The sequence below is a fragment of the Bubalus kerabau genome, chromosome 1, assembly GCF_029407905.1.
Source record: "Bubalus kerabau isolate K-KA32 ecotype Philippines breed swamp buffalo chromosome 1, PCC_UOA_SB_1v2, whole genome shotgun sequence".
Lineage (NCBI taxonomy): Eukaryota > Metazoa > Chordata > Mammalia > Artiodactyla > Bovidae > Bubalus > Bubalus kerabau.
In genome coordinates this window covers 164,769,103-164,785,840 of record NC_073624.1, presented here as the reverse complement: position 1 = coordinate 164,785,840, position 16,738 = coordinate 164,769,103, and the positions used below count along the sequence as shown (strand labels likewise).

The window sequence follows — 16,738 nt, the reverse complement described above, 5'->3', positions numbered from 1 at the left end:
CAATATAGTTTATTATATATTTTCTAGGAATAAGAATCTGAAAAAGTGAGATTTATCTCTGTTGATGAAAGTATACCTTAAAGACACACACTTCTAATGAGTATAATTTTAAGTTTTGCACCCTTTTTTTTTTTTTACAGGATATTAATGCCCATGCCTGTGTTACTGGTAAGCCCATCAGTCAGGGTGGAATCCATGGACGGATCTCTGCTACTGGCCGGGGAGTTTTCCATGGGATTGAAAACTTCATCAATGAGGCTTCTTACATGAGTATTTTAGGAATGACACCAGGATTTGGAGATAAAACATTTGCGGTTCAGGTAAAATATTTGTTGCTCTCTTAAGCAATAACTGATATTCAGGCAGTAAGTTTTCCGTGTTTTCAGATGTGCAGGTTTTAAAAATTGCATTGACGTATTGTTGCCTTGCAGGGTTGTGTTAGTTTCTGTCGTGCAGCATAGAGGTTCAGTCATGCACGTGTGTAGATTCTTTTCCGTATTCTTTTCCATTATGGCTTGTCACAGAATAGTGAATATAGTTTCCTACGCTATGCAGTAGCACCTTGCTTTTTACCCATCTCATATTCACATCTGCTAGTCCCAGACTCCCAATCCATTCCTCCTTCGCCCCCACCCCCTTGGCAACTACAAGTCTGTCCTCTATGTCTGTGAGTAGAAACAATTATCCACTGTGGTCTTGGAGGGCTGTTTTTCATGTGGGCACATCCCTATGTAGCCTGCATGGGTTTAGTGTTGTTTCATGCGAGGGCCATTTTTAGCGTGGGTGCCTGCCGCCTCTCCTCAGTGTATGCTAGCCGTCAGCCCTTGATAGGAAGTGTGACTGGTGTTGTGACATAGCCTGCGCTGGATATTCAGCGAGGCCACCCTTTTCCTATGCACGGCCCAAGGGCTCAGCTCTGATTGCAGCCCCGCTCTGTGCATGGGAAATCTGCTAGTGCCAGCTCCAAGAGCCCAGCAAGGGGGCAGCAGGGGTGTGTGTTCCCAGTGCCTGCAGAGAAAGAGGATGCGTGGCAACCCTGCCCCTCGCTTCAAGTGCCATTTAACAGTGGCACATCCTTACACTGCTGTGTCTCTGGCAGGTCCACGCTTCTTCGTACACACTCTGTTGCAGCCATGCCACACTCAGGCTGTCTCCATGCAGCCAACAGCAGCCCTCCTCCTAGGTCTGTCCTCTAAGCTCCGAGTTTCAGCACTCACCCCCCACCTCCACCAGCAGACGTGTATTTCAGGCTGGGGTGCGCAGGGTGGTGGCATGGGCAGTCTGTGCAGGTCTCCTCTCTGATCTGCCTGCCACAGAACAGCTGTTGCTCTCTTCTGAGCCTCTGAACCCTTTCCTGATCTCGCCGACCTGTGAGGCGCTTCCCAGGATACAGGAACCTCTCTCCTTTTGTAGCTGCCTTCCAGGGCTTCCCTGGTGACTCAGACAGTAAAGAATCCTCCTGTAGTGCAAGAGACCAGGGTTCAATCCCTGGGTCAGGAAGGACTCCCTGGAGAAGGGAATGGCTACCTACTCCAGTATTCTTGCCTGGAGAATTCCATGGACAGAGGAGGCTGGCAGGCCCCAGTCCATGGGGTCTCAAAGAGTTGGACACAGCTGAGTGATTAACACTTTTACACTTACACTCCAGGGACACAGGTCCCATTCCACTTCCCCTTTTTTTTTTTTCTTTCATCCTACCTGATTAATAGATCTTTAAAGATCTATTAATGGAAAGATCTAAACTAACATCTCTCTTGTCCTTTCAGGCGTTTGAGGTCTAGTGATTAGTAGGTATTCTGTGAAAACTGTTCCATTCGCAGATATATTTTTTGATGTATTTCTGGGAAGAGGCAAGTTCCACATCCTTACACTCTCAGTTGGAGCCTCTAGATTTGCAGTTTTTAAAATTTGATCCTTTGGATCTCTTAAGGTTTAAGGTGGACATTTGCAGAGTAATACATCCTCTTAAACTATTATGTGTATACACAGTGATCCAGATTTCAGCTTTTGCTCGATGTTTGATTAGTTTGCTTAGAAGAATTGAAATTAAGTTGAACTCTACTTTAAAATAAGACTCATATTCCTCCCAGTTAGTGACTTATCTGGTCATAACCATAGGACATCTGGCCATCAGGGACTGAAGTCCTACGTAGTTGCCATTTCTTTATACGTCAGCAAGCTGCTCGTAACTGAACGTCTTCAGGACTCACTAGCACAAATTACAAAGGGTTGAGTTCTGAATTCCAAAACAGAAATTTAGTATTGAAGAGAGTCATGGTTTCTTTTGTCAAAAGAATTTTGAGAATTACTTCTAAACTAATAGCATGTGTATTGGTCAGAATAAGACTTAACCATCTGTGCTGGGACTTTGGTTTTTGTTTCATGTCCAACTGTTCTTCACAGGGATTTGGTAATGTGGGCCTGCACTCGATGAGATACTTACATCGTTTTGGTGCTAAATGTGTTGCTGTTGGTGAGTCTGATGGCAGCATATGGAATCCAGATGGTATTGACCCAAAGGAACTGGAAGACTTCAAATTGGTATGTTGTTCTAATATCTGAGGAGTTTGACCACCTGGATGTTATAAAGTTGAAATAAGCATTATTGAAATCTGTTTCCATTGCTTTTTTAGATTAATTTTTATTGAGGTTACAATGTTGCCTAGCTTCTGCTGTACAGTGAAGTGAGCCAGCTATACATATATCCACTTTTGGGGTTCTGTCCCCCGTAGGTCATTTACAGAGTACTGAGTAGAGTTCCCTGTGCCATACAGTAGGTTCTTACTGGTTATCTGTTTTTGTATGTAGTAGTCTGTCAGTCCCAATCTCCCAATTTACCCCTCCCCCTCTTTCCCCCTTGGTAACCATAAGTTTATTTTCTACATCTATGACTCTATCTCTATTTTGTAGATAACCTATTTTTGTAGGTTATCTACAAAACTTATCTGTTTTGTAGATAGGTTCATTTACACCCCTTTTTTAGGTTGCACATATAAGCAATATCATGTATTTGTCTTTCTCTGCCTTTCTTCACTCAGTAGGACAGTCTCTAGGTCCATTCGTGTCACTGCCAATGGCGTTGTTTCCTGCTTTTTTATGGCTGAGTAATATCCCATTGTATATGTGCACCATCTCTTCTCCATCCATTCCTCTGCCAGGGGACATTTATGTTGCTTCTGTGCCCTGGCTACTTACATCTATCTTTTTTGAATTATAGTTTTCTCCAGATACATGCCCAGGAGTGGGATGGCTGAATCATACTGTGGCTCTATTTGTAGGCACCTCCATACTATGCTTCATATTGGCTATGCCAATTTACATTCCCACCAACGGTGTAGGTGGGTTCCCTTTTCTCCACAACCTGTCCAGCATTTATTGTTTGTAGATTTCTTGCTGATGGCCATTCTGACCCTGTAAGGTGGTAGCTCATTGTACAGTTGTTTTGTTTTTAGTATTTTCTTTATTCATTGGCTGTGCTGTATTTTCATTGCTGTGCTTCAGTTGCAGTGAGAGGAGGCTACTCTCTACTTGCCATGCGGGACTTCTCACTGCAGGGCACAGGCTGTAGGGCACGAGAGCTTCAGTAGCTGCCGCTCTTGGGCTCTGGGGCGCAGGCCCAGTAGTTGAAGCGCACAGACTTAGTTGCCCCAAGGCATGTGGATTGTTCCCGGATCAGGGATCAAACTGGTGTCCCCTGCACTGCAAGGTGGATTCTTAACCACTGAACCACCAGGGAAGCCCTTCGTTGTAGTTTTGTTTTTTTTCGTTGTAGTTTTGATTTGCGTTTTTCTAATAATTAGTGATGCTGAGCATCTTTTCATGTGCCTCTTGGCCATCTGTATGTCTTTGGAGAAATATCTATTTAGGTCTTCCATTCATTCGTTTGTTTTTTAATGAGCTGCATGAGTATGTTTTGGAGATTAATCCCTGTTGGTCTCTTCATTTGCAAATATTCTCTCCCTTCTGTGTGCTGTCTTTTCACTTTGTTTGCTTATGAGACTTCATATCATGGGCACTGAACATAAACATTTAAACTCTGTTGCAACCATTAATTCTGATTTTTAATCAATAATAGCAACATGGAACAATCCTGGGCTTCCCCAAAGCAAAGATCTATGAAGGGAGCATCTTGGAGGTTGACTGTGACATACTGATCCCTGCTGCCAGCGAGAAGCAGCTGACCAAGTCCAACGCACCAAGAGTCAAAGCCAAGGTGACATGATGATGGGTTCCACCTTACTAATATGATTGAAGGTCATAGAAAAGCTCTAATAGGTTTCTTCTTTAAAAAAAAAAAAAAGCTTTACTGGGATATAATTCACATATAGTTCCCCAGCATGCAGTTTAAAGGGGAATTTCTTGTCTCTCCCAGCCCTCTCCCATGCACACATATCTCTGAGGCTAAGCTGGAGGGGATTTCACAGTGTTATCAGCATTTCTCTATGTTTCTAACTTTCTTGCAGATCATTGCTGAAGGTGCCAATGGACCGACAACTCCAGAAGCTGATAAGATTTTCCTAGAGAGGAACATCATGGTTATTCCAGTAAGTAAACTATGTTTGCCAATTTTATATGTACTCAGAGTCATAATTGTTTTTTGCAAGGAATTGTGGGGAGAGGATTGTTAGTTTCCCAAGCCTTAGTGAATTTTTCATGATTATTTTGCTTTTAAGAAAATAAAAGTGGAAATGTGGTTAATATAATAAGCCTGTCCAAAAAAAAAAAAGACAGTTCACTTGGACCTGAACATTTTCTTTCAACTTCAGGCTCTTTCTTGAGTATGTATTTAGACTTCTTAAATCCAGTTATATAAATGTGAAATGTGCTAGAAATACTACTGTAACTTGCAAATATTCCTCGCTCCTTTTACTCAGAAAGCTAATATGAGTAACATGTGCTTAAGTTTTTCAGTGGTTAAGCATGGGGTCTGTAGCAAAAGGTCATTAGAAGTTAGTGTTGACTTGTGATGCATTTTGAAGAACTCCTTTTGCTGCAAGCACTTTAAACATTTCAGCTAAACTGAATTTCTTAAGTATAAAAGTTCTGCCTCTAAGATATATATGGGAAGTTTGAAATTTAATCTGCTTTCACATTGAGCTCTTATGTTCACTGTAAGCTTTTATTACAACCACCATCTCATTTTTTTGTATATAGGATCTCTACTTGAATGCCGGAGGAGTGACAGTGTCTTACTTTGAGTGGCTGAAGAATCTAAATCATGTCAGCTATGGTCGTTTGACCTTCAAATATGAACGGGATTCTAACTACCACTTGCTTAGTGAGTTCTGATTATTGTATTCTCTAAGAGTAATCTTTTGGACCACCTAAAAGGTTGGGGAAAGCTTGTGTTTAATAAAAGGACTAATTTCCTTTTTTTTTTCCCCCAAAAAAATTCCAAGATAATTCTGATATGCATCTGAGTTTTAAAATGTAATTACAGGTTTTTCTATTAAATGGTGGTTTTGGTGATATAGAATTCTGTTACTTTTCTTTTAACCAATAATGATACAGTGGTATTAAGTGAGTAATAGTTACATAATTAGATGTTTTTTCTTTTAGTCTTGAAATTTTTTTTTAACTGGAGGATAATTGCTTTACAACATTGTGTTGACCTCTGCCACACATCAGCACGAATCAGCCGTGGGTGTACGTGAGGCCCCTCCCTCTGGAACCTCCCTCCCCCCTTCTTACTTAATCTCAGAGTAGGAAAGCATTCTGTCTCATGAGTCTTAGACCAAAAATATACAATTTCTTTAGAGGTATTCAATATATGAACTCTCTATAATGTATTTATATTCCAGTGTTTATTCTGCAAGTGTTCCCAGAACATAATCTGCAAGTTAGTATATAAAGAGTATCATTTTAAACCCTGTTGATACTCATCCATTGCTTTCTCAGGTTGCTCTTGGTAAAGACCTATCTAGTATCAAGAATTTTTTGCATCTTCTGATAAGAATGCTGTTCTTCTTTGACTAGAGTAGGCTTCAGAGTTAACACTAGTATTTTACTCAAGCTAAAATAAGACCAAGACCTCCAGCTGAGCTTTACTGAGCCCACTGAGAAACTGGGTGAAGTTTTCCATCAATTTCCATTCCTTTTTCTTTTTCAAAGAGCCAAGGAAAAACCCTGGTAATGGGTGTTATGGAAACAGATCGGTGACCTAAATTCACACTTACATAGGAATTTGGCAAAGTGCTTTATCCTTTTAGCTCAGTTTTAGATGAGTAACCCTTTTATGTCATTGGCGTTGAAGGTTTCTAAAACTATTCAGTTTAGGATTGTGAATATAGTTTGGGCTACTTTTGGTTGTATTTCATTTGTTTTTTCCTACTAGCATTTTATCTTCATTTCTCCGCTTTTTATAGTGTCTGTTCAAGAGAGTTTGGAAAGGAAATTTGGAAAACATGGTGGAACTATTCCCATTGTACCCACAGCAGAGTTCCAAGACAGGATATCGGTGAGTGTGGTCGTGACAGCGTTTTCCATGCATGGCCGGCTCTCTTCTTCAGATTAGGCCAGGTAGATTAAATGGGCTTAAGGGGTGGTGATCAACATGACCACTATATGGCTTCCCTTTTTATTATGTTCTAAAAATGGAGTATCTTGGTGGGAAATAATTCATGGTTCTACAGCTTTTGATACTTCTACAATATAGATGACTGAACAAGTGATTCTAACACAATTGTGAAGAATTATTGTGTATGTTGACTCTCAAGCTTTAGAGAAATAGAACTGAAAAGTAAACATTAGATTGACTTATATAAAGATTGAAATTGCAATATGGACACATTAAGAAAACAGATGAGAAAAGATATTTTATGTTAATTAGCTTTCAATAGAATATATTAATACACATCATAAAGAGAATCTCTTTACCAGTAAATGGCAGACATCATGAAAAAAATCACAGGAAATAGGCTTAGAAGAAATGTTTAACATCATTGTTAAAGAAATACAAATTAAAATAAGGATCCTTTAACGTATTAAACTAGCTTAAACAATGGATCTTATACTCACCATGTCTGTGGTGAAGCAGTTGTACCTTTATTCTGCTGACAGTGTAAAAATGTATTAAAGTGTTGCTGCTCTTCGACACTATAACAACATCCCTCCTGGGGATTAATCCTACAAAAACAGTTCTAAAGGAGAGCAATGATCCTGTGCATAATGTCACTGAACTGTGTGTAGTCATTTTCAAAATTAGGTTTAACGTTCTGGTGGGGGGTGGGAGGGCCATAAAATGGCTAAGTTATATATCTTATGAAATAGTCCATCATAGAAAATAATTTAAGACTGTTACAACATGGGGAAACGTTAAGGGCTTTGTTTTGAACAAGAAAATATGTTCTTTCCACTCTGGATACTAACTGTTCTCTTCAAAGAACCTTCCTCTTTTCCACAACTGTGTATCCCTTGGTTTTGGTCCCTCCTTTTGGAATACCCAGACCTACTCCCTGCTTGAGGATCATCACATCTCTGTCCCCTGAAAGTTCCCTCTGTGTGCCAGCCTTTCATCTGTCCTTGCATCGCAGGGAAGTTACGTGCGTCCCAGGCCCCGCCGCTGCAGCAGCCCTAAGGTGGGCTTCTGGCTCGTCCCCGTGGTCGCCCATGTTCCAGCACGTGACCTGCACATAGCAGCCAGTGCTTGCGACTTTCAAATGCTTTCAGTGCTTCCAATTTTTGATTTTAAGGCTGTTTCTCATCTCTTATTGACTTATTTATTACAGGAGTTTTGTAGTAAGTTTTAGCTGAAAAACAAGTTTTTGCCCCCAGCTCCTTTCCTCTAGTCTCCCCCTCCCCAGCCATGATCTGGCCCTGCCAGGACCTGTATCATTGACCTGATCATATTTTCACTGTCCCTCATTACCCTGCTGCTGCTGCTGCTAAGTCACTTCAGTCGTGTCCAACTCTGTGCGACCCCATAGACAGCAACCCACCAGGCTCCCCAGTCCCTGGGATTCTCCAGGCAAGAACACTGGAGTGGGTTGCCATTCCTTCTCCAATGCATGAAAGTGAAAAGTGAAAGTGAAGTCGCTCAGTCGTGTCCGACTCGAGCGACCCCACGGACTGCAGCCCATCAGGCTCGTCCGTCCATGGGATTTTCCAGGCAGGAGCACAGGAGTGGGCGCCATCGCCTTCTCCACTTAAATTCCCTTCACCATCATTACAGTCACTCCCTGGTCTTGTTTTGCTCCATCACACCCTCTTGTTAACACCAGGACCTGATGAAATTCCGTGCTCTGCCTCCTCCATCTCTTCCCTGTAGCAGGAGGCCCCACTGACTCTTCAAACTCTAACTTCAAGTAGGCTCTCAGTTCCCCAGCAGTTAAGTTACTTTCCCCTGTTCCACTCATCTTCTCATTTTCCTGGTGATGATATCATATTTTCTCCTTTTTTCCCTGCACTCCAGTTCATGCCCTGGTATCTGTTCCCAGAAAAGCGAAGCATCAGGGAACTTGCAGCTTCTGGTATCTGTACCCTATTATTGTTCTAGAGCAACTCTTTGTGCTTCCATCTCAGCCTGCATCTTGCTCTGGGCAATTGGATGACCTGTTTTCAATTTCTCAAAGGTTTTCAATTTCCAGCAAACCTTTGCCTCTTTTGCATCATCAGTTTTCCCTCGTCAGTCATTCCTATCAATGTAATAAATGCTGTCTTAAGAAAATATAAATCTTTCGATCACACTTGCCCTTCCAGGTCTTGTCATTTTTATTTCCTGTATAGCAAGGGCCTGCAGCCCCTGGGTACCATCTGTGGCCTATTAGGAACCAGCTGCACAGCGGGAGGTGAGCAGCAGGCAAATACGTGAAGCTTCGTCTGTAGTTATAGCCACTCCCCATTGCCGGCAGTACCACCTGAGCTCCGCCTCCTCTCAGATCAGCGATGGCATGATATTCTCATAGGAGCACAAACCCTACTGGGACTGGCACATGCTCACAAGCATTTAGTGCCTGATGATCCGAGGTGGAGCAGGAGCAGTGATGCTGGCACTATGGAGCAGCTGCAGACACAGATCATCAACAGATCTGCCTGCACAGAGACTGTAATAAACCAGTTGCTTGGAGCTCATATCAGAACCCTGTCAGCGAGTGGGGAATGATGGTGAGCTGTGTACTTCATTATATATCACAGTGTGATAATAATAGAAATAAAGTGCACAATAAACGTGCTTGAGTCACCCCAAAACCGTCCTTCCTCCCCAGTCCATGGGAAGATTGTCTTCCCCAAAACCCGTCCCCGGTGCCAAAAAAGTAGGGGACCGCTGCTAATACAGCATACCTCTGTAAAAGGTGCGTATACTCTGTTCTCAGTTCCTCTATATCCATACCTCCTGTTCTGCCCAGCACGCCGCCAGAACTGTTCTTGTCCAGGTAACCAGTTAGGCAGCATTGCCAGAGTGTCATTTGCCATGTTGTCGTTTTCCAGTTCTCATAATACTCCGCTGGTCACAGGTGGTCACTCCCCGTGGAAACACGTCTTAGCTCCCAGGGTGCCGCATCCTCGTGGATTTCTCCCTGCCTCACCCGCCAGCCCTTCTGCTGATCCTTGTCATCACTCTGCCCTGTTAACAGTGGAATCCCTCAGGCCCTGAGCCATTCTCAGTCTGAATTCAAAATTTTGGTGATCTTAGCGGCATGGTTTTTAAGTGTGTATGCTGTTTCCCCTACTAGAATCTAAACTATGAGAAGAGAGAATTTTCATTGTTTTGTTTTCTGCTGTGTTCTCAGTACCTAGAAGAGTTCCTAGCACATAGTATATACGCAATATGTGAGTGAATGAGTGAAAGGCATAGCAGTATTCCACTTGTAAAGCAAGTGTTTGCTAATTTGGTAGAACAAGTTCGGAATAAGGTTTAACCCATGTTTCTTAATTGATACAAATGTTATACAAATGTACCTTCCTGAGTGAACACATATTAATTGGATAAAGTTCAGAAGTATATCTTGCCTGAAAGAAAACAATTCTATCTCACTGTATATTGACTTAAGAATCCTTTGTTCTCTGACAGGTGAAGCATGTCTTTGTATGGTTTTGGTTAAACTATTCTTTTTCCGAACAGGGTGCCTCTGAGAAAGACATCGTGCACTCTGGTTTAGCTTACACCATGGAGCGCTCTGCCAGGGTACGTGTACAGATGCTGTTTGTGTTTCTGCTGGTTACATGAAGTGCAGCTTAGCCGTGTCACCTCAGCTGCCCGATTGTGTATGCAGTGACAGAAAATATCAGTCTGTTTAAATGTTCCAGAACATGTGCTTTTTCATTCTTAAATGATGAGCGTTGTTTCTAGGGTCCTCAATATGTTTTCCAGACTTTGAAATAATTAATGCCAAGTTAAGAGGAGTGATGTTTAGCTTAGTCAGCCAAACTGGATTGCAGCTTAGTGCACATTACTCTGTTATAGCTATAGGAAGCTACCTTACTGCATAGAATTTGGTATATGTGAAAGTTTTCTTGACAACTTGATCATTATTTCAAAGCCTTTGAAGCACAGTTTAAGTCCAGTTTTCTTAATTTCTTCTCAAGTTCAGCTTCTATCCACTTGGCATTAAGTTGAAATAGCAGGGCAGATATTAATCATGGTGTTTGCTGTTAATTTTTTTAGATAACTAGCATACCGTAGGAGAAGGCAATGGCACCCCACTCCAGTACTCTTGCCTGGAAAATCCCATGGACAGAGGAGCCTGGTAGGCTGCAGTCCATGGGGTCTCTGGGAGTCAGGCACGACTGAGCGACTTCGCTTTCACTTTTCACTTTCATGCATTGGAGAAGGAAATGGCAACCCACTCCAGTGTTCTTGCCTGGAGAATCCCAGGGACAGGGGAGCCTGGTGGGCTGCCGTCTATGAGGTCACACAGAGTCAGACACGACTGAAGTGACTTAGCAGCAGCAGCAGCATACCGTAAATTCACCTTTTAAAATACATAACAAAACAGCCTTTCAGTATGCTCACAAAGCAATGTAGTCGCCACCACTAACCCCAGAGCATCTCCATCACCCCATCCTTAGTTCGTTTAAATTATTAGTGTATATCATACTTACTTCAGATTACTAGATGTCTAAGGGGCCTAGAGATAGCTCGCATCTTAAATTCTGAAGAGTAGAGTAGCACCTTCTTGTTGCCTAAACAATAGTTTGTGTTAATTCCACAGAATTAATCGTTCCCAACTAGAAGTTGTTCTTCTGCCTAAGTAGTTTCTCTTTGGCTGTACAAATCCGGTCCTAAAGTGGTACCCGGGTAACGTACCAGGCTCATACGCACCTTGTGTGTTCATCGATTGGCTGCTTGAGTCGGGCTGATAATCACTGCGCTTTCTCCTTCATCTCAGCAAATCATGCGCACAGCCATGAAGTATAACCTGGGACTGGACCTGAGAACGGCCGCCTACGTCAACGCCATCGAGAAGGTCTTCAAGGTGTACAATGAGGCTGGCGTGACCTTCACATAGACCAGGCTGTGGCTGACTTCCTCACTGCCCTTTCACCTCTTCATCTGCAGACCTATCACGAGTTTACATGTAACCACAGAAATCTCTCTCTCATGACTTAACAGATAATGGACACCATTCGCAACAAGTCAATCCAAATCAGCCCCTTAAGAAAAAAAATTAAGGTTAGGGGATCATATATAAGCTAATAGGTGATCGTAGAAATTAGCTATTCCAGAGAGTCGTTTGGGCATTCTGCCTTTAAGTAGTTTCTCCCACCTGCCTGTGCTGCCTTTCTCCATGGCTGCTCCTCGGCACAGTCGGCTGTGGCCCTAGGAAGGCACCTGCCAGCCAAGACCAGTCGGTCACTTGCCGCTTCGGCTCTGAACACGTCTGTCAGGAGCTTTGACACACGTAAGGAGCAGGTACGTGGCATTTTCAGGAGGTAGCATGGTTCTCAAGTGAGTTATTGGTATTTTACATCAGCAAAATAACTCGATTTTACAGGTTACAAACAAAAACAAAAAACTGTTTCTCTTTATGTATTTTATTTTAGAAAAAGTACATGCTGCTGTAAGAAAATTGCCTTTAATCATTTAACAAGCCTAACCTTGACTCAAGCAGTGAATGCCTATAAACATAATAAATGAAAAAAGCTAGTATTTTTATAACATAAAACAGTATCATTTATAGCTTGTCAATTGCATACTGTCATCCAGCAAAAATAAAAAGCCCAGTAGAGAATTAAGTTATCTTCATACCTGCAAATGATGGAGGCTATTTTTGTTAAGGCTGTCGGAATTTACTAACCACAATTATGATATATAGTCCAAAGAATGTAGTAACCTCCTTATCATGTTAATTAATTGTTCTCTTTTGAAGATCTGTTGCATTGACTAATTGAACGATAATTCAAGTAGAGTGTCCCAGAAAAAACTGCTTGGGCTCCCTCTTCGAAGTCTGGCTGGCAGCGCTGAGCATTGCCAATGGCCCCAACTCGCCCTGACTTTGTGTCCTCGTTTAGAGGCCTCATCTTTGCACACGGCTTCGTCCCCAGTGGGCTGGAAGCAACCTGGGGTGTGTTTTGTTGGGAGTTGTTTGGCCAGGACCTAGCAGTGCCCCAATGAAGTACTAGAGAGTATTTATGTAAGAATGAGCTTTTCTTTTTTTTTTTTTTAACAATAATATCCTTTTAGAAATTTCTAACTACTTTGTAACTGCATGACTTAACCTGGTGATAAAACAGTTATTAAAAAGACTACCTTTTCCAAAGCTTATGTTTCTTTTCTGTGTTTTTGTATTTGATATGTTTGCCTCTTTCAGTAGATGATAAAACCAATTGGGTTTCTGAATTTTTGAAACAAATACATACATAACGTATCTTTGGCTTATATTGAGCAGCCCAGAGTTGATCCTTGGATTCTTTTGTGTTTTAGTCTATGAAACAATGTCAATGGCTATTCTCAGGGAAGAGGTTCTACTGCTTAAAACTGATGTACCAACATGATTTATATACCTTTTTTTATATATAAGTACTTTTTAACAAAGGGAGGTTTTGTTGATTATGGTTTTGTTTTTAATAATTTAGTCACAGGATATAACAAGACAGAATGCTAATAATCATAGTATTCATATGATTCATAGTAATCATAGTATCCATAATCAACAACTGGATTCTAGACCTGATTCCACCAGCTTATATAGCTGGCAAATCTGAAACATAACTTTCAGCTGAACTTTGTGTCTGTTTTGTACTGAGTCTGTCTCTCCATGGTTCTGAGCGTCTGGTCAAGGAGTAGAGAAGCCCATGGCACTGTGGTCATGGCAAGCCCTTCCCAAGCACAGTGATGTCTGTTTGCATTCCAAATGGAACATTAAAATAGGGGTGGGGGCGGCAGGGAGAGATGTGAAAACAAGCTCCATAATATTTGGAACAATGCCGAGTGGGTGAGTAGAGTTCAGGTCATGTGAAAGTGGGATGATGAATCCTAGTGTGGTCTTGGGCTGACGTTTTGGGAGTGTTTATATAGTCATGCTGTGCCTCCAGCATTGCAGGCAGATTGTTTACCGCTGAGCCACCAGGGAAGCCCTGACACCTATGAGGTTAGTATTATCCTTATACCAAAGCCAGGCAAAGACGAGAAGATTACACACCGATATCCCACATGTGTGTGTGTGTGTGTGTGTGTGTGTGTGTGTGTGTGTGTACCTGCGCACCTGCGCTTCCCAGGTGGTACAGTGCCATGCAGTGAAAATCAGCTGCCATGCAGGAGACACAGGTTCAGTCCCTGGGTCAGGAAGATCCCCTGCAGAAGGAAATGAAAACCCACTCTAGTATTATCACCAGGAAAATCCCATGGACAGAGAAACCTGGTGGGCTACAGTCCATGGGGTGCAAAAAAGTCAGACACAGCGTGGCAACCAAACAGTATATGGGAGATATTATATATATAAACAATATTCAGTATCCTGTAATATAAGTCAGAACTGCCATCATTTAAAAGTCTACAAATAATAAATGTTGGAGAGTATGTTGAGAAAAGGAAACCATCTTACACTGTTAGCGGGATTATAAATTGGTGTAGGCATTATAGAAAACAGTGTGGAAGTTACTTAAAACGAGGTACCATACGGTCCAGAAATCTGTGTCTAGGGCATGTATCCAGACAAATCTCTAGTTCCAAATGATACATGGATCCCTACGTTCATAGCAGCATAACAGAATAGCCAGGACGTGGAGACAACCGCAATGGCCACTGACATGAATGGATAAAGAAGCCATGGTGCATATACTGGAACATTACTCAGCCACACGGAAGAATGAAATAATGCCGTTTGTAGCAACATGGATGAGCCTTGAAACTACCATAATATGTGAAGTAAATCAGGAGAAGACAAATACCATATCACTTATATGTGGAATCTAAAATATGACAAATGTACATACCTACCAAACAGGAAGACTCAGAGAACAGATTTGTGGTTTCCAAGGGAGAGGGAAGTAGGGGAGGGAAGGACTGGGAGTTTTGGATTAGCGTATGTGATTGAGTATATAGGATGGATAATCAAGGCCCTACTGTATAACATGGAACTATATTCATTATCCTATAATAAACCATAATGAAAAGGCATATGTGTAACTGAACCAGTTCGCTGCTTGCCAGAAACTAACCCGGCACTATAAGCCAATTCCTCAATTTAAAAAAATACCCCTTAGTAACAAAGACACGAAAGTATTCAGAAACCATATCCAAGAGCACAAAAATATATACATCATACCTACATCATGATCATGTAGGATTTATCCCAGGAATGCAAGGATAGATCAACATAAGAAATCAATCTGAAATCTTTTTTATGAATGAAGATGGCACCAAAGGTGGAGAAAGAAGCTGCTGCCCCTCTCAAAGCCAAAGCTACAGTAAAGGCTTTGAAAAGCCAACAAAGCAGTGTTCAAAGGCATCCACAGCCACACAAAAAAATGAGATCCGGACATCACACACATTCTGACAGCCCAAAACACTGTGACTCAGGAGGCAGCCCGAACATCCTTAGAAGAGCACCCGTAACAGAAACAAGCCTGACCGCTATGCCATCATCGAGCTCCCCCTCCCCAGAGGCAGCCACGAAGGAAACAGACGACACTGGTATTCACTGTGGGTGTCAAGGCCAACAAGCACTAGATTAAACGTGTGAAAAAGCACTGTGATGTTGACATGGCTAAGGTCAACACCCTGACCAGACCTGATGAAGGCCTATGTTTAACCGGCTCCTGACTACAATACTTTGGACATTGCAAACAAAAATGAGTCCAACTGGCTAATTCTAAATATAAAAGTTTTCACTGTATAAACATGAAGAAATCAATCTAATAAACCCCATTAACTGAACAAAGGGGAGAGGGGACACATAATATCAATCACTGTGGAAAAAGCACTTGACAAAATTCAAGACCATTTCTAAACATAAACAACAGTTATGAAAAACCCACAGCTAATATACTCATCGGTGAAAAACAGAAAGCTTTCCCTGAAGAACAATGTTCTTGCTTTCACCCTGTTATTCTACATCATACTGGAAGTCCCAGCCAGAGCAATTAGGCAAAAAAAAAAAAAAAAAGCCATCTGAATTGGAAAACAAGAGAAACTGTTTACAGATGACATGATTCTATATACAGAAAATCCCATAGAACACACACACACACACACACACACACACACACTCTCTCTCTCTCTCTCTCTCTCTCTCTCTCTCTCTACTGGAACTAATAAACAAACTAAGCAAAGTTGCAGGGCACAAGACCAACACTCAAAAATCAGTTTTCCTATGCCTCAGCAAAGAGCAATCTGTAAAGGAAATTAAGAAAACAATTTCACTTACAATAGCATCCAGATGAATAAAATGTCTGGGAGGAAATAAATTTAACCAAGGAGGTGAAAGCCTTACAGACCAATGGAATAGAATTGAGAGTCCAGAAACTTCTGTGGTTAACTGATTTTTTTTTAACATTAGTGCCAACATCATTTGTATTAGTTTCCCAAGGCTACCTTAAAGTACCACAAATTGGATGGCTTAAAACCACAGAACTTTCGGGACTTCCCCGGTGGTCCAGTGGTTAAGAATCCACCTTCCAAAGCAGGGGACGTGGGTTTGATCCTTGGCCGGGGTTCAGTCTGGGCCACAACTACTGAGCCACGTGGCACAGCTAGCAGAGCCTGCATGCCACAACAAAAGACCACACATCCTTTAACGAAGATCCCACGTACCACAGCAACTAAGACCCAACACAGCCAAAAATAAATAGCTAAACAAACATTAAAAAAAAAACACATGGAACTTTATTGTCTTGTAGTTTGGGCTGCAATAAATTGAGGTGTCAGCAGGACCGTGTTTTCTCTGAAGCCCAAAGGGAAGAACTTCTTACCTTTTTCTAGCTTTTAGTGGTGGCCATCAAGTCGGGGCATTCTTTGGCTTGCAGCTGTATCACTCCAATCTGCTTCTGTTGTCACATGGCCATCGTCCCTCTGTGTGTGCGTTCTTATAGGGACACAAGTTATACTGGACCAAGTGTCCACCTTACTCCAGTATGACCTCATCTTAACTAGTTACATCTGCAATGACTGTTTCCAGATAAGGTTACATTCTCAGGTACTGGAGGCTAGGACTCAGACATATCTTTCACATGCGGACTCAATTCAACACATAACACCATCCTATGAAAAAAGAATAGACTCTTCTACAAAAGGCATTAGGACAACTGTATATCCACATGCAAAGGAACAAAGTATGACTTCTTCCTCACTCCATGTATA

At 41.8% G+C, this 16,738-nt stretch overlaps 1 protein-coding gene across 1 annotated transcript in view; it reads left to right on the top strand.

Annotated features, from left to right (window-relative positions):
- GLUD1 (glutamate dehydrogenase 1) overlaps window positions 1-12,698 on the top strand; it is a 38,812-nt gene extending 26,114 nt beyond the window's left edge. The window contains exons 6-13 of the mRNA XM_055538229.1: window positions 141-320; window positions 2,404-2,541; window positions 4,076-4,213; window positions 4,464-4,544; window positions 5,155-5,278; window positions 6,366-6,457; window positions 10,061-10,123; window positions 11,328-12,698. Coding sequence (XP_055394204.1) covers window positions 141-320; window positions 2,404-2,541; window positions 4,076-4,213; window positions 4,464-4,544; window positions 5,155-5,278; window positions 6,366-6,457; window positions 10,061-10,123; window positions 11,328-11,447 — 936 coding nt within the window. The 3' untranslated portion in view covers window positions 11,448-12,698. The remainder of the gene's footprint in view (window positions 1-140; window positions 321-2,403; window positions 2,542-4,075; window positions 4,214-4,463; window positions 4,545-5,154; window positions 5,279-6,365; window positions 6,458-10,060; window positions 10,124-11,327) is intronic.
- Window positions 12,699-16,738: the final 4,040 nt, after the last annotated feature.